This window comes from Pithys albifrons, chromosome 2 (genome assembly GCF_047495875.1).
Source record: "Pithys albifrons albifrons isolate INPA30051 chromosome 2, PitAlb_v1, whole genome shotgun sequence".
Taxonomy (NCBI): domain Eukaryota; kingdom Metazoa; phylum Chordata; class Aves; order Passeriformes; family Thamnophilidae; genus Pithys; species Pithys albifrons.
The window spans coordinates 83198349-83225083 of NC_092459.1; the positions used below are offsets into that span (position 1 = coordinate 83198349).

The following is a 26735-nucleotide window of genomic DNA, read 5'->3' on the forward strand; positions in this document are numbered from 1 at the left end:
ATGTGAGATTTATGATTTTAAAGTGCAATGTTTTCCACTTACTCTTCACCCCCTTTTTCCCCTTGCGCTCCTTTTTGTATTGTTCCTTGAGTTTGGTTATAACTCCCTGGTCGACATTCCAGGCTTCAGGCATGAGACACTGGTCTTCCTTTTCTAAACAAAGTGAAACAAACGAAACATCCTTTTTCAATAATGTCACCAAGTGATCTCCACTGAAGGAGGCAACAGCTGCTGTCAATAGCATTTGTCTTTTATTTTAAACAGACAGAAATAGCACCAAGCTTGTGAAAGCTGTAAACTGCTACTCACATCCCACTTCTACTTGCTTAGAATTTTCTTAATAAAAAATTGAGAAGGAATTTCACATCTAATTCCTATAAACAAGCACACAGCTGTTCATAAATGTAAACAACATTTACTTTAAAATAAACCAGGACATATTTTTCAGTTTTCCTTTCCTCCAGGGAAAGAATTACTATATCTATCACTTGTCAACATAACTTTACAACTCAGATGTTGCATTACTGCATTTCAAATTCTCATTTCATTGTTTTTGTGCTCTGTTGTCATTTACATAAAGCAGTAGCACATTTAAATCATTTCGGAACATAGTATACATGTCACCATAAATAAAATCTTAAAACACTAAAGCCATGAAATTTCACAAAAAAGGAGAAGGCCTAAATTATTAATCTTTGGGAAAAACCCAAAATATTTCAGCAAGCCTAATGAAAAAAAATTTCCACTTTTTTTTGCTTTGGTTTGGGTTTTTTTCTAAATAGCTCTCTCAAATTGCTTCCCCTGTGACATGACAGAGAGAAGAAATATCCTTCCAATTGTACAGGAGATTTTGAACAAAACATGTTACGTGAGTTCAGATCTCCAAGTCATTTTTCCGTATATGGTGAGACTGTACTGAGGCAGCTTAGAAAAATAACTTGCAAGAGGAGGGGAGGTAATACAGCTTTTCCTCATATATATTTCTTTTCATGACCATTACAGCTACAAAATTTGTTGAAATTCATTAGCTTTTTGCTTTATTTTCTTATTAAAATCTCAACCTCTTTATGTAAAAATTAATTCCTTTCAGACCAAGTTTGCTTTGTAGATCAGTAAGCTATTCTAGACCTTTTAAAATATGAACAATAATAAACTTATGCTCAGACTAAGCTGCAGAAATTAAATGTCTGTAGAGGAAGCACAAGACTATCAATCACAACCTGAATGAGTCACTGTGATTGGACAGAAGACAAAAACCAGACATGGGTTACTACAGGGACTGACCTGACAGAAATTATTTATGCTGGAAAAAGACCTAGGAATCCTCTATCAATATGAAATTCAACAGGACTCAGCAGCACACTCTTGCAGATAAAGCAATCAACCATATCCTGGGCTGTATTAACTAGAATGTAACCAACAAGAGAAGTGACAGTTTCCCTCTGTCTGACACTTGTGAGACCAACCACACTTCTGAGTATGGCACCCAGTACAGGATTTGTAATACTGAGAAACCTTTTAGGTATAATGATAAGTACTCAGTATTGGTGTAGAGTAGCAAGTCTAAGGGAGCACTAAGACAGTTAAGGCAGCTGGAGGAAATGAGCTACAGAGGGGCTGAAACTACTGTGAGTGTTCAGAGATGTCAAAAAAGGCATCTTAGCGTGGCCTGTAACTACCTAATATACAGGCAATTGAGAAGTCAGAGATAGACTCTACTCACACTTGCATTACAGAAGGGTAAAATACTTTTTGAGATAAACTCTCCTTCCTTTGAACCCTCCAGTCATGGTCCTGTATTCATGAGTAACAGATTAATTCAAGACATCAAGTTTAGTGGCATAAAGTCTTTTTGCAGAAGCTATGAAAATAGCTAATATTAAGCTTAAGAGAGACTCCAAAATAGTCTGTAGGCTAACTCATGTCCTCTTAATATATATGCCCTAATTATCACTAATGACCAAAAACTGTAGGTCATGTCGTCTTAACACATACGCTCCAATTATCACTAATGATCAAAAAACGCATGAAGAACTCAAAAAAGGTATGAGAAAATCACGCTTCAGAGAAAGAAGTATGTATTCTTTTGGCAACTGAGTTAAAAGCTTTAATCATGCTTTTCTTCTCAGGTTGGACAGGATTTTTTTCTCTCCTCCAGCAAAAAAAAAAGAGTTTAAACAGATTTTTATTAGATTGTGTTGTTGCCAGGAAAATATCTAATATATTAATTTTCTACAGACTGTCCCAGGATTCTTCCCACATATCCTACAGATTCTGTTCAATTTCATAAGTGGATCCTGGACTACTCCTGTTGAAGTGCTTTATAGTTCAAAAATTACTTAAACACATCTGAGGACCTTTCAAGCCAAGCAGGCTCAACAAATTACACTGTAACTGATACTTGGGATCCAAAATGAAGCAAGAATTTCATCTGCTTGCTTCTGTCCTCTCTACACAACCTCACTCTACTCTGCTACACTTGACAGTTACACTTAAAACATGAACACCTCTAACTCATTTCTAGAAGTGAAACTAACACTTTTCATGACAATTTATTTTTGATGTTAGACTTCTGCTCATTTGTACTCATCTTTCATTAGTGAAAGCAAAGCTAAACCAGAAGTGTGAATTTGAGAACACAAAGCTCCTGTTGGCATACTGAATTTTCTGTGATACAAGAAAGCTACACTTACCAAGCATAAATGGATAAAATTTTAATATTAAAGAGAAGTATCAGAAAAACCTTTTCAATAGAAAACAGTAATATTCCTAATTTTTTTGGTGAATAGAACACTGATTCCTATATCTAACGATATTACAACACATCCTCTTAAGCAGAAAGACTACACCACACTGAACAATAATTTGGAGTCCAACCAGCAGTTTGACATGGCTTCAGTAAAACACAGGATCTCAGAGCTGATGACTCATGGGAGAGCCACAGCTACTGTGGCTTATTGGTCTGTCACAATTGCAGTTCCATTACAAAGCTCAATTATTTTCCATTCATTGTCAATAGCTCCTTCTGTATTCACGTATCCTTAAGACTTTCCAAAGCAGCTTAAATAGGAAACAACTCCCCATCAAGATATTCAACCAGTTCTCTTCTTTCTGCCCTTCCCTTCAAGAAGTTTAGACAGTTGAGGTTTAGGCAGAATAATTATGTCAAGGTAAAATGAATGCTGGCATTCTGGGTGTAGGACATGAACCCCAAAGGACAGAGAACAGTTTGTGAAATATCTTTTATGACTAGTGGGCTTAAAGACATATTATTCTGCTAAATTATAAAAGAAAGTTTGAGCAACTGAACAGTTCATATTGCCCAAACTGCAAACTCACAATGAGAGTACAATTAATTCAGCCTTTATGACTCACATTACTCTCAGCATCAAAGTGGGAGAAACCAAAGACGACAAAATAACTTTCATATCATAATTGTGAAATACAGCTTTATCAGAGCGCTTCATTAGCACAGGTCATTGGAAAAACACATAGAAATAACACTCATAAGATTTAAATTCTAACTGCCTTAGTATTAAAGGAAAAGAAAAATTACCAGAAGCATAAACCGTGAAGAATCCTTATAAAGCAGTATACAGAAAAATGAAAATATTATCTAAGGGACAATGCCAATTATTTACTGTAGGGATACTCAAATATTCTGTGATCCTGACAGAGATCTCAATTGATCAATCGCAATATATTCTTAGCACATTTGGTTTTTCTCCTAGCATGATGCATTAGATTTCCTTACCCCAGTCTGTTCCATCTCCTGAACTTCTTGATTCTCCATCACCATCATCTGAGGTAACCAAAAAGTCAAACTCTTTCAGAGCTTCTTCTGTATCTCGGTCTTCACTGCTCTCAGATAGTACTCTTTTTCTTACAATCTGAAAGGTCAGAAAGGACAGGAAGAAAATCTGAATTAAGTTACACACACATCTTTATACTGTGCAGCACTGTCGTATTCTATGCAAAATCCAAACAGGAAGTTGAAGAGGAAGCAGAAAAGTACACATTAATAAGTAAATCTGGAATAGTATGCAGACTTTGTTCCAATTTCTAAGTCAAAATGGAATTTGTCTGTAGCACTTTCTTCCTGTGACCAACAATAATTAATCACTTGAAAACGAATCTACACTGATCTAGACCATTACTATCTTTTTTTAACTACCAGAAAGTACAAACTTTCTCTTAAAACTGATTTTTTAAAAAACACATAAAACTCACAAACAAAAAAGCAAGAATGCTGCAGAAAAGACTTCAGCAAAACCAAACTTACTCTGCTTCTCTGAAAATAGCTTAACTTTCACTTCTGAACTCACTCTACACGTGGACCAAAAGAGAAGTCTAGGTAATAAAAAACCAAACCCAAGCCCACATAATTGTGAAGTGCTAATTTGCTTAGGTTTAACAAATAATTTCCCATCCTGAATACTTTCTCAGGTATTACCATTATTTAAACATGGTATTTTCTCTTTAAAATGCATTTTCCTTTAGAATTCAAAAGCAAATTCTGGTAAAAGTAAAAATACATGTTTTAATGAAAGACCTTGTTCTATGCTTTCTGAAACAATTTTACTTTTCCCTCCATAATCAAAATGGAATAGATGCTTTACAGTTATTTGACTAGCAGATAAGCTCATGCCATGATACATGAAAACCATAGCATAAATTTCACTTCTAGAGAAAAAGAAAATTTACAATATTTACAATATTTTGACTTGGAATCTTCCTAAGAGTTAGTCTGAAAAGACTTCAGTACATAGGGCAACATCCCATAGTTCATAAGCATTTTAAAAAAAATTTACTGTGTTACTGCAAACTTAAAGCAATAAAGATGGAAAGCCCTGGCAGGCTTTGTTTGCTGCTACTTCACCTATCAGCAGGTGACTCAGAGGGGAGTCAGAGGCGGTGCTTGCTCGTTAGCAGGAGAGTGAGAAGGCTTTAAAGGGAGGGAAGGGAGCTGCTTGGCTCATTCCCTGGCAGGCTTTGTCTGCTGCTCCTTCAGCTATCAGCAGGTGACTCAGAGGGGAGTTGGAGGTGTGGCTTGCTCGTTAGCATCAGAGTGAGAAGGCTTTAAAAACATCTCTAGGGAGCGCAAGCGACCCGGAGCGCGGCGAACAGGAGCGGGCAAACAGGGGCGTGGCATGTCAGTGAGGGCGTGGCACGGCAGTTTGCACGGCAGTTCGAACAGGCGGGGCGAACAGGCAGGGCAGAAGCCTAGGTATTTCTGCAGCTTTTTTTTTTTCTTCTCTGTTCATTTGTTTCTTTGTCTCTTTCTACCTTTCCCCACAGCTTAAGGCAGTCATGCCTCCCAAAAAAATGAAAGCTGTTGCTCCTGTTACCAGTAGAGGGGTGTCAATACAGACAGAACCCTCTAAAAAGGATGCAGCCACTCAGGCCTCTGGCTGCATAGACTGTCTGAGCCTGGACCTACTACCAGAGGACAGTATGAGAAGCGCCTGCATATGATGTGAGCAGGTGAATGATTTGCTGGGTCTGGTGGCAGAGCTAAAGGAAGAGGTTGATAGGCTCAGAAACATAAGGGAGAGTGAAAAGGAAATTGACTGGTGGAGTCACACCCTTTCCACTCCTAAGGAAGCCCAGCAGGAGGTGATGAAGCTCAGCCCCTCCTGCCATCAGGCAGACGGAACAAACCATAGGGTTGGGGATGAATGGAAACAGGTGCCTGGTCATAGAGGCAAAAACACCCCCTCTCGACCCCTTTCACCTGCCAGGGTGCCCTTAAAAAACAGGTATATGGCCCTGGACTCGGGCAGTCTGTTGGAGGACAGTCAGGAGGAGGATCTATCTACAAGATCTTCTGGTTACCCCCAGCCTACCGGACGGGTTACGACTACAGGTAAGAGGAAAAAGAGAAGGGTTGTTGTAATCGGTGACTCCCTTCTGAGGGGAACTGAGGGCCCTCTATGTCGGCCAGACCCGTCCCACAGGGAAGTTTGCTGCCTTCCCGGGGCCAGGGTGAGGGATATTACCAAAAGACTTCCTAAACTTATCCAGCCCTCAGACTATTACCCGCTGTTGGTTGTCCAGGTTGGAAGTGATGACATTAATAAAAGGAGTACCAGAGTAATGAAAAAAAGATTTCAAGGCACTGACCCGATCTCTTCATGGGACAGGAGCACAGGTAGTAATTCCCTCAGTTCCTGTGCTAGCTGGGATGAATGAGGAGAGGTTTAGGAAAGCCCAGCTTACCAATAGGTGGCTTAGGGGATGGTGCTATCGTCACAATTTTGGGGTTTTTGATCATGGCGCAAACTCTGTGTTGCCCAGTCTCGTCAAAGCAGAGGGGCTTCATTTATCCAGGAAGGGCAAAAGAACTGTAGCCCATAAGTTGGCAGGGTTGGTTAGGAGGGCTTTAAACTAGGTTTGAAGGGGGAAGGGACGGCAACTGGGCTCTCCAGAGATAGGCCTAAGGGCATAGAGCCCGAGTTGAGAATGAAATCAGTGGCCCAGCTGAAGTGCATGTACACCAATGCACGCAGTATGGGAAACAAAAGAGGAGCTGGAAGCCATAGTGCAGCAGGAAAACTATGACATAGTTGCTGTCACAGAAACGTGGTGGGATGAATCACATGACTGGAGTGCTGCTATGGGGGGCTACAAGCTCTTCAGAAAAGACAGGCAGGGAAGGAGAGGTGGAGGGGTGGCTTTATATGTTAGAGAGTCTCTTGACTCTGTTGAAGTTGAGGTCAGCAGTGACAAGGTTGAGTGCCTGTGGGCCAGAATCAGGGGCAAGGCCAACAAGGCTGACACCCTTGTGGGTGTCTGTTACAGACCGCCCAACCAGGATGATGAAGGAGATGAATTATTCTACAAGCAGCTGGCAGATGTCTCAAAATCTCCAGCCCTTGTTCTTGTGGATGACTTTAACCTGCCAGATATCTGCTGGGAGCTTCATACTGCAGAGAAGGGGCAGTCAAGGAGGTTCCTGGAGTGTATAGAGGACAATTTCCTTCATCAACTGGTAAATGAGCCTACCAGGGGTAAGGCCCTGCTAGACCTCCTGTTTACAAACAGAGAGGGGCTGGTAGATGATGTAGTGGTTGGAGGTAGCCTGGGGCATAGTGACCATGAAATAATAGAATTTTCAGTCCTCAGGGATGTAAGGAGAGCCACCATTAAAACCTCTACTTTGAACTCCTGGAGAGCAGATTTTGGCCTATTCAAACAACTGATTCAGAGCATACCCTGGGAAACAACCCTTAAAGGCAAGGGGGTCCAGGAGGGATGGACATGTTTTAAGAAGGAAATTTTGAGTGCACAGCAACAGGCTGTCCCAGTGTGCCGAAAGGCCAGCCGGAAGGGAGGACGGCCAGCTTGGTTAAATAGGGAGATTCTGCAAGAAATCAGGGATAAAAAGAAAGTTTACAGACTATGGAAAAAAGGACTGGCTACTTACGAAGAATTTACAGATAGAGCTAGGTCATGCAGGAAAAAAATTAGGGAAAGAAAAGTGGAATTTGAAGTAAATTTGGCTATTTCAGTTAGGGATAACAAAAAGTCCTTTTATAAATACATTAATAACAAAAGGAGGGGCAAGGAAAACCTCCATTCTCTGTTGGACTTGGAGGGAAATATAGTTAAGGAAGATGAGGAGAAGGCTGAGGTGCTTAACACCTACTTTGCCTCAGTTTTCACCAGTAAGACAGGTGGCCCTCAAGACAATTGGCCTCTGGAGCTGGTAGACAGGGAGAGGGAGCTGAATACCCCTCCTGTATTCCAGGAGGAAATAGTTACTGACTTACGGAGCCAGCTGGATCCTAACAAGTCTATGGGACCAGATGGGATCCATCCCAGGGTGATGAAGGAGCTGGCAGAAGAGCTTGCCAAACCGCTCTCCATCATCTTCCAACAGTCCTGGCTCTGTGGGGAGGTCCCAGATGATTGGAGGTTGGCGAATGTCACCCCAATCCACAAAAAGGGCTGCAAGCAGGACCCTGGCAACTACAGGCCTGTCAGCCTGACCTCTGTGCCTGGCAGGGTTATGGAGCAGTTCATCCTGAGTGCAATCACACAGCACCTTCAGGGTGGACAAGGGATTAGACTCAGCCAGCATGGGTTTAGGAGGGGCAGGTCCTGTCTGACCAACCTGATCTCTTTCTACGATCAGGTGACCCACCTGGTGGATGAGGGGAAGGCTGTGGATGTGGTCTATCTGGACTTCAGCAAGACCTTTGATACTGTCTCCCATAATATACTCCTCAAAAAGCTGGTAGCCCATGGCCTGGACAAGTGTACCCTCTCCTGGATTAAGAGCTGGCTGGAGGGTCGGGCCCAGAGAGTGCTGGTGAACGGAGCTGCATCCAGCTGGCGGCCAGTCACCAGTGGTGTTCCCCAGGGGTCTGTATTGGGTCCAGTCCTGTTTAACATCTTTATTGATGATTTAGATGTGGGGATTGAGTCCATCATCAGCAAATTTGCTGATGACACCAAGTTGGGAGGGAGTGTCGACCTGCTGGAAGGCAGGAGGGCACTGCAGAGGGATCTGGATAGACTTGAGAGATGGGCTGATTCCAATGGGATGAAGTTCAGTAAGGCCAAGTGCCGGGTCCTGCACTTTGGCCACAACAACCCCCTGCAGCGCTACAGGCTGGGCACAGAGTGGCTGGAGAGCAGCCAGGCAGAAAGGGACCTTGGAGTACTAATTGACAGGAAGCTCAACATGAGCCAACAGTGTGCCCAGGTGGCCAAGAAGGCCAATGGGATCCTGTCCTGTATCAAGAATAGCGTGGCCAGCAGGACCAGGGAAGTGATCCTTCCCCTGTACTCTGCATTGGTGAGGCCACACCTTGAGTACTGTGTTCAGTTCTGGGCCCCTCAGTTCAGAAAGGATATTGAGGTGCTGGAGCGGGTCCAGAGAAGAGCAACAAGGCTGGTGAAGGGACTGGAGCACAAGTCCTGTGGGGAGAGGCTGAGGGAGCTGGGGTTGTTTAGCGTGGAGAAGAGGAGGCTCAGAGGTGACCTCATCACTGTCTATAACTACCTGAAGGGAAGTTATAGCCAGGTGGGGGCTGGTCTTTTCTCCCAGGCACTCAGCAATAGGACAAGGGGGCACGGGCTTAAGCTCTGCCAGGGGAAATTTAAGTTGGATATCAGAAAAAAATTTTTTACAGAGAGAGTAATCAGGCATTGGAATGGGCTGCCTGGAGAGGTGGTCGATTCACCATCCCTAGAGATTTTTAAACACAGATTGGACGTGGCGCTGGGTGCCATGATCTAGTAAATGGACTAGAGTTGGACCAAGGGTTGGACTCGGTGATCTTGGAGGTCTTTTCCAACCCAAAAAAAAAAAAAAAAAAAAGCTTAAGTTGTATGCAAAAAGTCAGACATCTCTATATAATTCCTCTTCTGCACACATGCTTGGACAGAACATCATAAAGATGCACTACTCATTTGCACGTGTACACACACAGTCATATACTGTGCTTACAGGCATCTCATTAATCTCATTTTTTTCAGTTCTTCATAACTTTTTCAATTATTTTTTCCACTCACTGTTGCGGTATCAATGATTGTTTTTTCTCTTCCCTCAATATCTTCTTCATCTTCTTCATCACTAAATTCTGCAGCTGCATTTTCAAGAAACTTGAAGGTCTCTAGCAGAGAGGCAGAGTCAGTCAATTCAGGTTTCCTAAACAACAACAACAACCACCATCATGAGACCAAAGAAATCTCAATAAAGTCACTTTTGCAATTACCAATCTGTTCTGTATTATTATGTCCAACAACATATGAGACTAAAAATAGCCTACAAGTAAAACTGGACTGTAACAGATACAAATTTTTGCGGCCAAAGAACTAAACATTAGACAAAAACTATCATATTAGAACCAACAAAAGTATCATATTATAAACAACAATTATTCTTCATCTTCTGCCATTACCAGGATAGACAGTTTAGCTTTTTACTCGAAAAGCATTTCAAAGCAACATTCATCTGACACGTGCCCAAAAGCAACACCAATACTGATATGCCATCACTGAAAGCCTCAGCAACAAGGACATGAGTTACAGCTACCAGGTTGGGTTCCCACATGCACATCAGAGGACAAGAAAACTTTGCTGCTGTAAGCTTACATTCCTCATCTTGCAGGGAAACACCAAACTCTAGATCAGTCATTAATTTCTGAGACATGATAAATTTGTCACTATAAAAAAACATAATGGGAAAATATAATTGATGACTAAGTAATGTTTACCAGACTTTTACATTAAACAAATAAGGAAATGAATGAAGATCGGATAAAATTATGAATGCATTGGCAGAAATTTAGGCAGTGCCTCAGAAGAGGAAGCATAAGAGTTGTTATATTAAAAACTGAAGAAGAAGAATCCAAGAAGCAGGACTGTAACAATTATTAAAACTCTGACAAAAGTACAAATAAAGCAGTCCTAAAATTATGAACAGGTTCCATGCTTTCTATGCAGAGATGCACTTCTCCATTAACCCCTCGAAGACCCAGCAGTGAAACAAATTTATTCACTTTGAATTGTTACAACTACTTCCAGTAAAACCTTGTATATTCTCTAGATGGCTTTACAGCACTGAAGACAAGCTTTATTGTTTGCTTACCTTTAATCAGCAGTCTGTTTTTCACAGTTCATCACTAAATGCACGTCATCTTGATTCACACAACCACCGAAACAACAGAAGTCTCTCTCTCTTTTCAGAATTGTAGCTCTAAATTGTCTTGTGCAGTCCCCTTACTACCAGCAAGTGCTTTGCTTCTGCTACATTTTGCTTCTGCTATGAACCCTTTAAAAAGGTTCAATCAACTAATAGGCCCATGGTAAAGCCTTGCAAACTCCCTGCAGTGCAAACAAACACCTGATCATCCATCCACCACCTACTTACTCCAGTGTTTCTTCATAACACTTTTCAAAGGTTTATTACAGGAAACATCCAAGGGCAAAAGCTTTGATGTGCAATAAGGCATGATAAGCAGCACACTTCCTTCTTTATGCAGTCTCTGCTTCAGCAGTTCTATGATTATATGACAACAATTAGCAGGAGTGGCTTTTTCATAGCCACACTATGTCGGCATTTCATTAAGACATTTTGCTACTCTACCTTTTTTTCCTTTATTCATTTTTATGGCCCAAAAACACCAATAGAGATTTCACTTGCCATCAGAAATTCTGCAGACACAGCAGCATAATATACCATGATGTACAGTATGTTTTCATGGTCACTGGTTTTTCTGAAACTATTCCTTCCACTTTTCCATACCTTTAGCTTAGCTAAGAACCATCTCAAACGTGTCCATTTTGCCCTGCTTCCTGCAGTATTTTGACCCTCTTGTTTCTATGACAAACCTGAAAACACTGCAATACTTTCTCTTTTTCCTTAAATCATCACTACTTTGGCAGACTGTAACACCTCATGAATCCGTAGTAATCCTACGGGATTTTTGCTTTGCTGTTTCCACAGACAAATCTTGATAAGACAAAATGTGCAATATGCTTCATTTGACTAACTTCTTGACCTTCAGCAAATTCTGTGTGTCCTGGTCTACTTTTAGTGGACTGGAACATCTGACCACAACTGTATTTCCATTTCTTCCTCTGTATTTGGCAATGTAAAAACACTGTGACTGCTGATCTCTAAGAGCAACTATCAGACATGCTCCAGTAAACAGCAATGTATGAACCAACACCAAACATAGAATATAACATTTCAATTAACAGAACTTACTATTAAGAAACACATATCCTTCTACAGGTCCAAGTATTTGCAGTAATTCACACCTAGATTTGGTTCTGTACTCACTTGGTCTTAAATTATGATCTCTCAGATTGAAATTCAAAGTGACTACCAAAAACGATTATATATTTTTTAAGTAACTGGTTTGAATTCAACTATCCTATTCATTATTACACACTTTAGTGGGCAGGATAAAAGCAGGATATACATAATACTGTCCCTGTAAATGGCATCTCATGCATTGGGAAATGCAGTAGCTTATTTATCATGTATTTCAAAATTTCTTCACAGTACAAAATATACAAAGTCACTGTAGTACCACAGAGGATTATTTTGCTAAGGCACGAATTCCAAGAAGGAATTTGTAAGAACCAAAAAAAGAGAACAGAAGTGACAGAATATTTAAATTATTCAAAGGTTCTTCAGGAGAAAAGTTTCAAGCTGACAGGCAGGCTGATTTGCTATACCGTACGCCAATACACTTTATAAGTAAAATCAAAAGTAATTTAATAATTTAGCTATTTTTCATCCTTTAGCACCACATAAAGATAATGCATTTTAGATATTATTGTCAGCATGAACACTTAAGAATAATGTAAAAAGTACTTAAGAAAATATCTGGCCTTAGCTTATGTATGTTAAATACTTTGATGACAATTTGAAGCTTGCTTGTTTCAGTATTTTCCATCTGGTTAGTTTGCTTTTCTTATTGGGTCATTCACAAAACAACACATAACAGTAGAAGTGGCAAAAATATATTCAGAGATAGGACAGTAAAGTAAATTACCATAAATTTTCACTTTAGAAAAAGAAACAATAAAAATTTCCAGGTTTTTTTGTAGCTTAGAATACTTAAAAAAAAACAACAAAGGGTGAAAGCAATAGAATGGAGCGCCAAAACCAAGGATTGATGCATGAACTGCAGTATTATAAACATGAGTGAGGCAAGACTCATGGACTCAAGACTTAGCAAGGTCCAGGACCTGTTGCAAATAAAGAAAGATCAAAAACCTCAAAAAGGACAATTCTTTTACTGGACTGTGCTGGATCATAATGTATGTATGTATGTATGGCCAGACTTCGCAAACAAAGATTTGGGAAGGGCTCTCCCCATTGTTTCAGTCCTGAGGTCCATCTGCCACGGCCGAGCGAGCTTGGACAGTGACAGTGAAGTCCTCAGGACTGTCACAGCACCCGGTACTAACCGAGGCTGACCCTGCTGAGCATCCGAGATGTGACAGGATGGGATGGCAGGGAGGCATTGAACTGCCAGGGGACAGTCCCACTGAGACTCGAACTCAGGTCCTTGGGATTCAGAGTCCAGAGTGCTCTCCTTTACACCACGGGACCACCCCATAACATATGTAAGGGAGAACACAATTTTCAAAGTGCAAGAATATAGGTGTGGCTTTTTTCTTCCTTCCCAGCCATATTGTCTGAAGAAAAACTGCTGGGGAAGAACAAGTCAGAAACTTAAGACAGCAGGAGCAGCTACAGAACCTGCCAAAGCAAAGAGCATAGAGCACCCAGACCATGGCAGGACTTCCTCAACCCTGTGCTCCTCAGCTGCTTGTTCTGAATCTTTCCCACTGATCCTTCCTCAGTCATACTCTCCAACAGCATTCTTGCATGGTTTTCTCTGCAGCACCCAACATGGCCTTCTTTCCTTGAGGTTTTCATCCCAGTTGACTTAGCACTTCCTAATCAACCAACCAACCAAAATCATTTAACCAATATAAGATCTCCTATTTGATACTGCTAACCCTGTGCATTACATTCTCTTTCAGTAGCCTTATCTAATTAGACAGGAAATTCTTCAGGGCAGAGAGATTACCTGCTACTCCTGTCTGCACTGATTAAGTACAACAGGACTAACTGCTTGTCACAAGCACAACAATAGGTAGTGCCAGAAGGCAAGCATAGCTAGACTAATGCTGCTGGGTTTTCCATCTTACTACTAATGGATGGGACAGTGCACACATTTTGTGAGTATTACTCTTGAATAGGGAACTTCTGATCCCCAAAGGTAAGACACATTTTCCTGTTTAAAAGACAAAAGTCTTGTTACAAAGGGGATGGTAACTGCAGTTCTTACCTCCCTTAAAGCAACATAAACCTCAACTCACAGGAATATTTTCCTTCTCAGGTGAAGCTTCCAGAATTTTCTGCAGCTGTGATGGCTGTGAAAATCTGACCCCAACTTGTACTCTACAGGCTGTCCAGTTATTCAGATTTCTCTTAACCCACTGGCCCCTTTAATATTAAAAATAATAGTATCTTCCCAGGAAATCTAAAAAATATGATTTGTGGATATTCCACATGTACTCTTTAAAGCAAGTCTGGCTCTCACTGGGGCTCTGCAGGCCATAAAGCTGACTCTTCATTTTCTATCCAACAGTGACATGTCTCAAGACAAGTATTTTGTGCAAAAATCCAGTTGGTTCTGACACTGAAATATTAGCAGCTTTACAAAATGTATAGTTAAAAGCATAGATATTTACTCTCAACATTTAATATTCAGGATCTCAACATAAACCCTGTTTCTTACTGAATGAAAAGTAGAAGCCATAACCCATAGGTAAGCAGAAATCACGTGGAAACTAAGACAGGACCTTGATGCTACTTTTTCTGCTCCCAACGTGATCCAGAATGTTCCATATTGTGAAGTCAAGTTTAACTTAGACTAAAGTCACACTACAGACATATACTTTCTTTGTAACAAGTACAATCAACATACCTATCATTACCTTCTCCTTTATTGATAGTATCTCTGGAAAGTCTGTGGTCATGTCCAGGGAGAGCCTCAAACTTCTCCCATGAACTGCCCAACCACAAAGCCATTATCTGACTCAGTCCTATTCACACCCCCAAAGGAAGAAGTAGTTTGTTGTTTTATCCAAGACATACACAAGTTATCTTAAATAAAAACAGGATTTTATTAATAAATTCAGAAGCAGGAAGAAATACCACAGTAAAATTATATAAATACAAGTTCAGGTTAGGCTGAGAAATGTTTTGGGGGCCTGTACAGGAAAGAACCTGTTGAGACTCAGCATTCAGAGCAATTCTTGAGACATTATCTTTGGTTCAGTTTCGTCCTACTATGAAAATATGCTACTGCATGGTCATCATAAGTTTTATTAATTCCCCATAGAATTGAGTTATCACATGTTTTAACATAATCATTTCAACGTGGATAGTTTTTTCAAACTGTATGCGTTAAGTAAATGCATGTAAATTCAGTGAGGACTATCTTTAAGAACAATTCATTAGAACTTCAACACTATGTAAAATCTTTCATTAATGCAGCACGGAAAACACCACAGTAATTTATAAAACTATAGAACACTTAGAATCATCAAAATTTACACACAAGGAACACATGGCAGGCTAAACAGTCTGTCAGAACTTCTGAAATCTCTTATGAATTCACACCACACAATGCAAGAACTAGTGCAATACATATTACAGCTGGTAAGCAACGCTTACAAAATGGTTTGGATGTAAATTGGAACAGCAAAGGAATACCATTTAAAAAGAAAGGGCCACTTGTCTTGCCAAATCTAGTCAGATAACTATATCAAATAAACAAGCTGTATAAAGAAAAAAAAACCCTAAACTTAATGTTTGAAGTACCAGAGTAACTTTTTAAAGTTATTTCCCCATTCACTTACCCTCTCTTTGCTTTTCTCTCTCTCACTGCACAACTTCTCTCCCTCTTTATCTCCATTCTTTCTCTATCTTAAGTCTTATTTGACATTTCCAAGAAGCATCCCTCAAACACTTAAGCCACATAACTCTGCCAATCAAAAGTATGGTCCATTCATACTTTCTTCACGAAAACCTCCAGTTTATCTACTTTTTTTTCCCCCTGCTTTAATGCAGCTGTCGAAAGTGTCCAGGTCTGGCCTAAATCAGTTACTTTTGAAATGCCTGTTAGGTCAGTGCAAGATGAAGGCAGGAAGAAGCAGGAAAAAGGGGGAAAAAACCCCACCAGTAAATTTGGGGTTTTTTTCTTTTTGTAACTCAGTATTTTAGTCTTGCATACTGTTTTGGAAATCTTCATGGCAGATGATACCTCAGGTTGATAACCTTCAAAGAGATATTTTCCCAAATAAACCATTTTATAAGCTTGTCATCACACAACACTCATCAGCCAGTATGCAGCATTTTCATTCCATGGGCCAGTGTTAATAGGATTTAGAGATGCGAAACAGTTATTAAGGCCTTGTGGTATAGAAAGATGTTCATTCACTGAAGCGTCAGAATGATTTGTTGTACATCAGAAAGGTAAGGTTTCCAAAATGTTTGGGTTTAGTCTTTGAAAAGGTGTTTGGATTTGTTTTTGAATCTGGAGGTTTGATGCCTTTTTGCTCATGTAAAGTAGAAGTAGTGGAAGCAGTTCAACAGAAAAAAAAAGGGGGCAGTACACCAGTTTTAGAGAGAGACTGATATATCACTCAGGCCTGTTTTGTTTTTAAAACTTTCTACTGGCTATTTACAGTTCTAATGATCAAACCCATAGCAGTAACTCAGATAATTCACCCATGCTGTTTTTACATACACACACATTCATTTATATGTATATACATACATATGTTCAGTATATCCTCATTCCTTTCCAGTTCTATTCTTTTATTATATTTGCTTCCACGCATATCAAATGGTAGTAAAATACACACCTTCGAGAAGGTAGACTAATTTGACGGTTTAGATTTCACTTACTAAGATATAAATACTGCAAATGAGGTAATAGGTGAACTAAAGATACTTAAGAGCTTTCATGTTTTCAATGCTACAAGTGACATTTGCAGGCAGCTTTCATTTCTGTTTCACTTTCTTGGAGGAAAGCAGCCATTCCTCTCTCTGCAAGCGTTAGGAATTTAAACCATTATTAAGAGGTTATTATTTTAGTATCTATTTTTGAGTTCAGTCATGCCAAGTGGTACTTATCTTTGGTAATGCAAGTGAACTGATTGAAGAAACTGAAAACTGATTCCCTTTTAAATTCCATGAAATAAGTGAAAACAGGACTATATCTAGCTCACGTTATCATAGTAACATTTCATTTATGGATTCAAAATCTTGCAGGGTGCATTCAAAATCCACATGATGTCTTGAGTGCTAAAGTTTTCAAGAGGATCTGTACATTAGCAAATAAATAGCAATGTAAGAATACAAGTTTGGCCACAGATGTAGCAGCTAGTAACACATAAGGTCTGAGGCTACTTCACCTAAGGATGAAGAGAAACTGATTTGGCTTGAAAGACATTCAGACAGCAACAGTTTGTTCATCACTGTACCAAAAGAAGGGGAAAGTCTCTGATGTAACTGCAAGCTTTAAGACACCAAAAATTAAGCTGAGATGTATAAAGGGCCAGATGGCAATTCAAGTTACATATTCTCTGCTGCAAATAAATATTATTACATTAAGTATTTGCTCTACAGTAACCATCTTATGCTTCTACATACCAAAATAAACAGCATCAACTTCACAATAATCACCCCACACACTCTCACCAGCCTTTCCCACAAAAAGGCTCAACTTAATGTTGGTATCACAGCACTGAGTGTTCAAACCCCAGCTGCTGAAACAGGTATAAGGGACAGGAAATAAGATACAACCCATATAAAAAGTGAGTTCTGGTATAACAAATAACTCAAAAATCTGTAAAGGATGTAGTAAGCTGAACAGAGGAGCAATATCCTCCCTGACCACCACAAAGTATACACTTCACACATCCCTGAGGTCAGAGAGAAAATGCCAAGATGTACCCTCACAACAATCAAAAGCATTTAAAAAAAAACAAAAACAAAAAAAACCCTCAAAAAACAGAAGTGTGGGTTTCTGCTATTGTCAGAGGTAGATGAGAGATACTGCTGAAGGAAGCTGAGTAGAAGCAACAAATACTGTGCACAGATTAATAGGCTTACACAACAACTGCTAAAATCAGACTGTATTGAGGAAAGCAGCTCTTCCATTCTTTTACTGGAATATCTCTCAATACTAATTTATTTTGTTCTTCACTACTCTCATATCTTATACTAAATAAACATTGGTTGATAACCAAAAAACATTAGTCAAAATATAAAGGAAGTTTTGCTTCCTCTTGCCATTACTCCCTCTCTTTTCCCAAAGAAATAAACATATGGCAGCATAAAAGCATCAAATACCATTTTTTTACTTTCTTTAGGATTTATCACATGGCTGCTCACTTGTACAGAAGGCAGTTTAGCCAATCTGTTCTTTCTGCAATTTACAATGCTATATGAAGAAATCTTTTAAAAAATTAAAAGCTAATGTGCCTTCCATCTTTCTGTTATTAAAATGTATAATTGAATCTATACTTCTTCTGTTTTACACTGTGCTGTTTTCTCCTCTATTGTACATTATCTTCATCACATTCACCCACATTCTTTCCAAGCTCCTATTTACTAGTCTTTGCCATTTCTCACTCACAAGCTTTCTCTTTACTCAAGCCCTGTATTCAGCTTCTCACGTTCTCCATTCCATGTAAACATTTTTCTAAAAATCAGATTTAAAATCCACAGACTCAGCTGGGTCCGTATTACGCACTTCTTCCAACATCAAACCAATTAAATTCACTATGAGTTGTCTTTTCTTACTTCAACAGAGGTGTATTCCTTGTTACACTACACTCATTTTCATGCACCACTTTTTGCCCAGCACTCTGCTCCTCAAATGTAACTAAAACATCTGCAGGTTGACCATTGGCCTCAGACTTCCTAGCACATATTTATCATCAAAATTCCTTAAATGTTTTGAACCACAAAATCTGACAAACTGCACTGGCTTGAGTAGTTGACAGGCTTCTGTGGCAATAGCAAAGCTTTCTCCTACAAAGATAGTCACAGAGAGTCTTCCATCTGCATTTTAGTTTGTATCTCTCCTATGTCTGGTGGTCCTGGCAACCACTCACACACATCCTTAAACTTCCTGGAATAGCACGAAGGTTTTGTTTGGTTTCTTGTTCTTCCAATTTCTCACTGTAATTTTCCTCTTCTACCATTACCAAACTGCAAACGCTTGTTTGTTGCACACCTTCCAACTGTACAAGCTTGCTGTGGCCCAAATACGTCTCTCACTTTACATATACGCAAGGAATAACAAGAGGCTGCCAAAGGACCTGCCAATCCTCTTGCCCTTACAGTAAGCAGCCTAGTGCTAGCAGTGAGTTTGCTTCAAAGGGTGCACCTTCCTCAACTGTATGCCAGAATTTAATGGAGCCACCTAAATTTTTCCAAGTTCTGCCAACCAGGTAGGAAAGTGCTGAATTAAGTTTTCAGACACTCAGTAAGAATTTCAGTTGAGTTCAGGAGCAAGATCAATATGCCTTAAATCTTAGTCACCTCTTCAATGCTAATATTTTTCAATGAGAAGTTGTTCTATAGCATAAGTCCTATGAGGAAAGGCTGAGGGACCTGAGGTTGTTTAGTCTGGAGAAGAGGAGGCTCAGGAGAGACCTTATCACTCTCTACAACTGCCTGAAAGGAGGCTGTAGCCAGGTGGGGATTGGTCTCTTCTCTCAGGCAACCAACAGTAGGACAAGAGGGCACAGGCTTGAGCTCTGCCAGGGGAGGTTTAGGTTGGATATCAGGAAGAAGTTCTTTACAGAAAGAGTAATCACGCATTGGAATGGCCTGTTCAGGGAGGTAGTGGGTTCTCTGACCCTGGAAGTTTTTAAGGTGAGACTGGACGTGGCACTGAGTGCCATGATCTAGTAATCAAAGTGGGGTTGGATTAAGGGTTGGACTTGATGATCTCAGAGGTCTCTTCCAACCCAACTGATTCTATGTTTCTATGGTAATGTCTATTGTCAAAAGATGAGGCAGGTAACATTTCTGATTTGTAATCCACCACAAAGCTGCACTTGAAGCCTCAGAGGCAAGTGAAGATGCGGTTGGGAGGAGGTGAACTGTGCCACACGCCACAGAAACAGCAAGATGTAAAATTTTACAGTATCTAGTAGCATATGACAAAATAGTTGTTAAATAACAGGCAGTCTCTGCCAGGAAGAAAGTCACAGAATCCTTCCTGAAAGGCAAATTGAAAGAGATGGTCTGAAAGCATAATTGAAACACTCAGAAAAATCACAGCATTGAAAGCTAGTCCTGTACTCAGATTGATCAAGAAATTTTAGTAAAATCATGACTTTTTCCTCTCAGTGAGGGAGATACCAGTAGACATCCACAAACTCAGAATCACCCATGAAGACTGGCATGACTATGTTGAACAAGAACCCTGGGAAATTTTACCGCTGTAAAACCCTGGAGTCACTTCTTGCTCATCATGTTATCAAAATGCTCCTCTAACCTCACTCATACAGTCTGCCATCTTATGCAACACTAGCAAGATGAAAACAGTTTTTCAAAGTGTGCAGCCTGACCAGCCTTGCAGCTGACAAGCTTGCAGAGCCACAGTGGAAGGGAGCTCATTTTTCTCCATCAGTGAATATCCTCAGCCACGAGGTAAATTACAGTGTTAAACTTAGTATCGGATCTACCCCAAAAGCAAATAGACAGGAAAAAAATGCAAATGTATCCAAAACTGCTATATCAAAACCACTGTCCCAGCATTTCATCCATCAAGTAACTATCTTATACATAAACCCACCTCTTTCAAAACTAAATAAATACATACAAATAAATTTTGAAGTGTGAGAAGCTTTATTTATCCACTTCCTCTAAGAAGTGACCCCTTCACTAGGAATAAAGCAAAAATTGTTATTGCAATCTATCAAGAAATCCTTGTTCTTAAAAACAAAGCTGCTGTATAAATGACATGACTTGTCAACTACGTAACAGCACAATATATTTTAGTAGCTTGCAGGTTTTCTCACATGTTCAAATTTTCCATCTACAGCATTAAATTTAATTACATAACAATGAACTTCTGCCCTTATGTAACTTGTTGGCCTAAAGTTGCTGCAGCTATCTGGTGGGTATAAATGAAATTTTACAAATGCTTTTTAAAAAACAGAATGTTTCATTTAACAGTACTAGACCTCAGAAAATAAAGGTCTTGAATTTTGCCACAAAAGTATAGAAAAGGAAAAAAAGAGTGACAATCTTTGAGGAATGCTGTGCTTGCTGATGCAGCACAAACTACTGGAAGCAGCTACCTCATCTATTGTTCATACAATTCTGCACCATTTTTATTATTTTTCCAGTTTTGCAACTACAATATCTTAAACAAGAACAAACAGATTATTCTCCTGAAGCCTTTACAGTTAAGTTTAACTTACCTTTTTTTTTTAACTCCACATGGAAAAGAGAAGAAAATGGAAAAAGCCTTTTGTGTTTTCAATGTTACAGAAAAGCAAAAGTAAGCTTAAGCTTTTACTGTCTTGGACGGACTTTCCATAGTATTAGAAATATTAAAAGACAGAAATTAGTACCTTACATTTGAGTCACATTTACATATGTATATTCATGAGTGGAAAATCAAAAACTTACAGGACTCAATGTAATGAGTGACTCTGTTTTTCAGATTCAGCAAAACAAATCCTGTCTCTTGTATAGATTATCATGTCACAGTCAGCACAGACCATAAGAGAAAAACCTGTAATCTACATGGTAAATTTCCTAGGAATACAAAAAAACCATTAAGTTGAAACAATGCTGACTTCTAAACACCTTGCAATCGTAAGTCAAAAGGCTTGATTTGACTTAGTGCTGCCATCCAACTCAAAGAAAAAAATAAATTTATGGTGCTTTTAAGATGTGAATCTCAAGACTTACTTCCATACTTATTGCTTAATATAATAAAATTTGTCGGAATTGCTCTAATCTCCAACTAGGGCAAAACCCTGAAATCCTCTAGGTAAACAACAACTTTTTTCAACAACATTAAGTGCACTTATGCAGAAAGATAACAATGTCATCGTGTTGCTTACCCAATCATTGTGCTTTCTTTCATCTGGCCCTCTGTGCCATTTACCATTGGCTCTTGATTTCTGTTTTCTTTTTCCGAAGCATCACTTGAGAAGCCCAGTAAAGCTCGCACACGTTTGGACTTCACATCCAATATTGTGTCAGTGTAGCCCACTTCTTGTAGATACCTGCAGGAACAGAACTCATGCTAATCTTCCTTGCATATCCCACTTAAACAGAACAGTCAATGAAAACTTCTCCCTAAATTCATCTTCAATCCCTTAGCTTAGCAAAGGATGGTGCTGAGCTAATGAAACGTGCTTATAAATCATCCTGTGCCAGCTGCAGAGGGATCGCCTCTTGCAGTACCAGCCTCTACAGTCACTGAGGGGAAAAAAAAAATCAGAGCGTAGCAGTCAGAGGTTATACAATGTGTTATTCATTCATTTAATAAAATGGATGGGAAAGCACTGTCAATTAAAATATTTACAACTGCTATGTAAAAATCACCACAGTTGCTTGTATGACGTGGCCATTTTATTCTAGGACACATGGAAGCTAGATACAAGAAATATCAGATATGTTCCTTATATAAACATTAGAAGCCTAGAAAACAGAGGAAATAAACCCAAACTCTATAGCTGCAGCTATTAGTAAAAGTTGTTATTTATAACGCACTAGGCTTGATAAAATCTTTGTCTTGCCTTTCAATGGATCTGCAAAATATTAATTTGTCTTCCATATCAAGGCAGGGCAGCAAGAACCCTTCTATGAAAACCTCAAGGTCTAAAGGTCTAAAGCTGGCTCTTTAATCAATATGCCACATTGTCTTGGAGGGAAACAGGAGTGAAATGACAATTTAACAAAGAAAATAATCTTTCCCTTTAGAATCTGGAGTTAATACCACTCAACTGATTAAATGGTCAATATTCTAGACAACTGTAAAGAAGGGAAACGCTATTTTATAGTAACAGCGGTTACAAGTTGAGGACATGCACTTTGCCTGCAAGAACAGTCTCCTCCAATTATTTAATAATATTCACGTGGCCACATTAGGAGAGAATTACTGATTGTTGGCTATAGAAAAATCAAACAAGTCACCTATGCAAAACAGAGTCTGTCTGTAGTATGAGCTCTGCATTCAGCACTGTGTCACTCTTACAAAATGCACTGAGAAGGAATGACTCATCTTCAAAGTCATTGATCCAAGACAAGACCACTCTATTTACATTTATCCAACATGCATGTAAACATTTGAACTCTTGCAAAAGAAAATAATGTACAAGCCACCCAACATAAAAATTTTGTTCCTGTGCAATTCCTTGGAAAAAGGTACTTTAATATAACCTCCAGACTGTCCTTACTGACTCATTCCCCTCTCATTTAATCCTCTGTAACACACCAAATATCTTGGTGATTAGTTTACTCATTATGATCACAATTCAAAAGCTAATTCAGATTAACAGACATTTGCTTCATTCAGATGAATTGAGAATTAGAAAATGTATAGTTTAACCTTCTGGATGTTAGTCTTTTCTGCACCTCAAGCAAGCAAAAGCAAAAATTTTCCCTCTCCAACACTAGTGGTTTTTATTTTAAACAGCTCTTAGAAGAATTACTTCTGTATGTTGTATTTTAATTGCAAGTGTCATGACACTCACTTCTCCCACATAGATTGTTTGATTATACTCAGTGAAAGAAAAGTGAATGAGATCAGGTGTTTGTGACTTGACAAGGCTTCTGACTTGAAGTTCTGAAATATTAATTTTTTTCAAAAACCAAGGAAAAGCAGAGCAGAAGTTGAATGAGCTTCATCACACACTCACTTTTCCTTCAATAAAATCTAACTGAAAAAAAAATACCACCATCCTCACATTTTATTACCAGATTTGTTCTTTTCAGTCCTTGTTCCAACACTTACTGTCTTAGCAGCTGTCGTCCTTGTTTCCATATTAGCTGACTGTTCTGTTGGGGCTGAATCTCTGTCTCATTCCCTTCATCTGAAAAAGATTATGTTATTACATTTTATATTTCTTTCCTTCTCCTATTTTCATAAAAGATGCCCATCCACTAGAAAAGACAAATGTGATCTGTCTTAAAATGACTAGGAATGGTTTAATAGCAAAATAACAAAATCGAAAGTGCCAATAATCAAGAGTGAAAAAAAATGCACATAGCACATAATTTCAGAACTACAGACACATAATGATTGCCAGGTACATCCTGCTCTATGAGAGCAAGTTCCACTGCCCATCAGTGCCTTCCCTTCAGTTTCACATCCCCAAGTCCCATCTAATCCTTTTTCTTGAAGAGCATAAAATAACACAGACAATCAGGAGTTCTATTTTTACATTGGCCTTCCAATATAATTGCTGCCCATAATAAGTTTGAATACAAATATCTTTCACTGCTAACAGTATCAAATGCAACTGCAGCAAGATATCAATTTATAACTCACCAATTCCCTTAATATTTGACAGTTTGACATAAAACAACAGACTTGTTCCTATCACCTTTAAATTCATCCTTATTTGTATGAGTTTTGTAGAAGGAAAAAATCAAGTAAACAGTAGGGGCTGTTTGTTTATTTTTTAACCTGAAAAGCTGTTGAAAGATTCTGACCACATTTCTGCCAGCCACAAATTTGTATCCAAATGTTACTATCCTAGGAAAATATCCCAAAAATATCCTATGGCTGTTTTGGTAAAACTATCTGAATGTTGACTACCAACAGCTACACATTGAGTGTATATATAACTTCACAATACATTGATGATGTGGTTCTTTTCCTCTCCTCCAGGAGATGCAATTCTTCCCAAGATAAGAGATCTTGGTTTATTATGAATGAAAGCAGCTACGAAAGTGAAAACCTTGTGGTTCAAACACTGAAGGATGAACAATTTTCCTGTGTAAACAAAAATTAAGAACCAGAATAAATCCAGTATAATCCTATGAGTAACTTGATATGGGATCTGGGAAAGCTATTGTTTCCATTGGAAGCGATTTACCTTTGTATGTATGGCCAGACTTTGCGAATGCAGATTTGGGCAGGGCTCTCCCCACATGGGTGTGCCCTTCCAGCCTGCACAGTGGATTTTTAGGTCAGGTACAGCGTGCACAGAACTGGCCCCACCGTTTCAGTCCTGAGGTCCATCTGCCACGGCCAAGCGAGCTTGGACAGTGACAGTGAAGTCCTCGGGACTGTCACAGCACCCAGTACTAACCGAGGCTGACCCTGCTGAGCATTCGAGATGGGATGGGATGGGATGGGATGGGATGGCAGGGAGGCATTGAACTGCCAGGGGACGGTCCCACTGAGACTTGAACTCAGGTCCTTGGGATTCGGAGTCCAGAGTGCTCTCCTTTACACCATGGGACTGCCCTACAATTTACCTTTAAACTGCTGAATTAATATCGCGCACAAAATCCCCCACCATCTACACAAAGAAATTATCAAAGACTAATCAGAACTCACATGCAAGGAGAGCCGTAAGAGTTTTAGCCATCTCAAATTCACAAATCCATTTAACAGCAACCACAGGAAATAATCAATTGCACTATAATTTTCTGATGACAACTGAACACAGCTGGACCCAATGCACAGCTACTAAAGCTCAGTCTATAATTATTAAAACATGACTGAGGTAAATCTGCCTGAAAATTCCTTGTGAAAGCAAAAACCTTTCTTCTGAAGGCACTATTAAGTATATCCACAGGCAAGGATTCTCTTGTCCTTAGTCTCCTCAAAACTGATGACTGCTGGTGGTAACAGTGGTTTACAGATAAAAATAAGGGACTTTTGCATTATGAGCAAATAATAGCAGAAGATATCACCAATAGTATACATACTCCTCTACCAGGAGATGGAACTCTTTCTTCTAAATTGTGTTACTGACTCCCCAAGTGATCACAAAGAAAACAAACAAAAAGAACCTATTTGGAAGAACTACTACAAACACTTCCACGTTCTTTCATGACTGGGCACGAAAAACAGGAATGGGGCAAGAAGAATATATGGATATTCAACTAAGTATCTATCAAAGTTCAAAGGCGCATTAAAACAATATTTCTATTCTATAACAAAGTTTCTATTTGAAGTGTATTGCTAACCAGTCCCGATTTGACATAGAACAAAAGTATACATTTCTAATAGCTACATATACAGAATACAATGAGGGAATATAAATTAGGATAATGGAATTTTAACAAAAGTAATTGCACTAAAGTTCATTTTGCAGAAGTAATGCACAGGCTACGGCTCTGCTGGCAAGCCAGGCCTTGCACTACGTTCCTCAGCTGGAAACTAAAGCAAAATGCTACAGCTGCGTCCTGAGAAATTGCAAAAACAAAGGTTGTCTAGCATGTTGGTACGGTCAGAACAAGATAAAGACTTAGGTCTTTCACTCAGTAACACCAAATTAAGTATTCCTTCAGTTAGGGAAATAGCCTTGATAATAACATGAAATTAAATATCTTAGAAATTTCTTATCACTTGGACAAGAAAACCCTGGTGTAAAGCTTTAGCAGCTGGTGGGAGACAGATTTTTTGTTTGTTTGTTATTTTTTAAATGACTTTCTGAACCCAGTGAGGTAAGACAGTAAACCATGACAGTAAACCAGACCAACCCCTCCACAGAAACCAAGTGACAAAAGCTGAGGTCTGCAGACTTTCTATGTTCTACTTCCATGTACAGGTGACTCCAGTTTCATTTTATTAAGAGCATCAGGGGACTGAGATACAAAAAACATCACCTGTTATTTCTTTCAATAGCTTGACCTATTACCAGATCTCTGTACCTGTTTCCTTTTTTTCCTGAAGAAAGGATAGGGAGACAGTGATAAAAGAAAGCAATTTAAATTCTTAATTCCTCAAGTTCAGTGCTTAAATTTATTTGTTCAAAGTAGCAGATGAAAACTCTAGAAAAACAAATCAGATTTCCAAAGATCAAGGCAAAAAACCTGTCCTCTTACAGCATTACATTGCAGTTAGTTGATTGTATCTCCAATGACCATTTGAATTCTCTAAATAAACCCCCCACTCACAAACTCTCACTTATGTCTAATATGTACTTTCATTATTTTTCTCATGGAATACCACTGAGGTAACTGA

General features: G+C 39.2%; 1 protein-coding gene across 2 annotated transcripts in view; it reads right to left on the reverse strand.

Annotated features, from left to right (window-relative positions):
- STRN (striatin) overlaps positions 1-26735 on the reverse strand; it is a 75663-nt gene that overhangs the window by 27323 nt on the left and 21605 nt on the right. For both annotated transcript variants that reach the window (XM_071575472.1, XM_071575462.1), the window contains exons 4-8: positions 23547-23625; positions 21649-21813; positions 9523-9658; positions 3755-3890; positions 43-153 (exon numbers count right to left, since the gene is read on the reverse strand). In XM_071575472.1, the coding sequence (XP_071431573.1) occupies positions 43-153; positions 3755-3890; positions 9523-9658; positions 21649-21813; positions 23547-23625 (627 nt within the window). The remainder of the gene's footprint in view (positions 1-42; positions 154-3754; positions 3891-9522; positions 9659-21648; positions 21814-23546; positions 23626-26735) is intronic.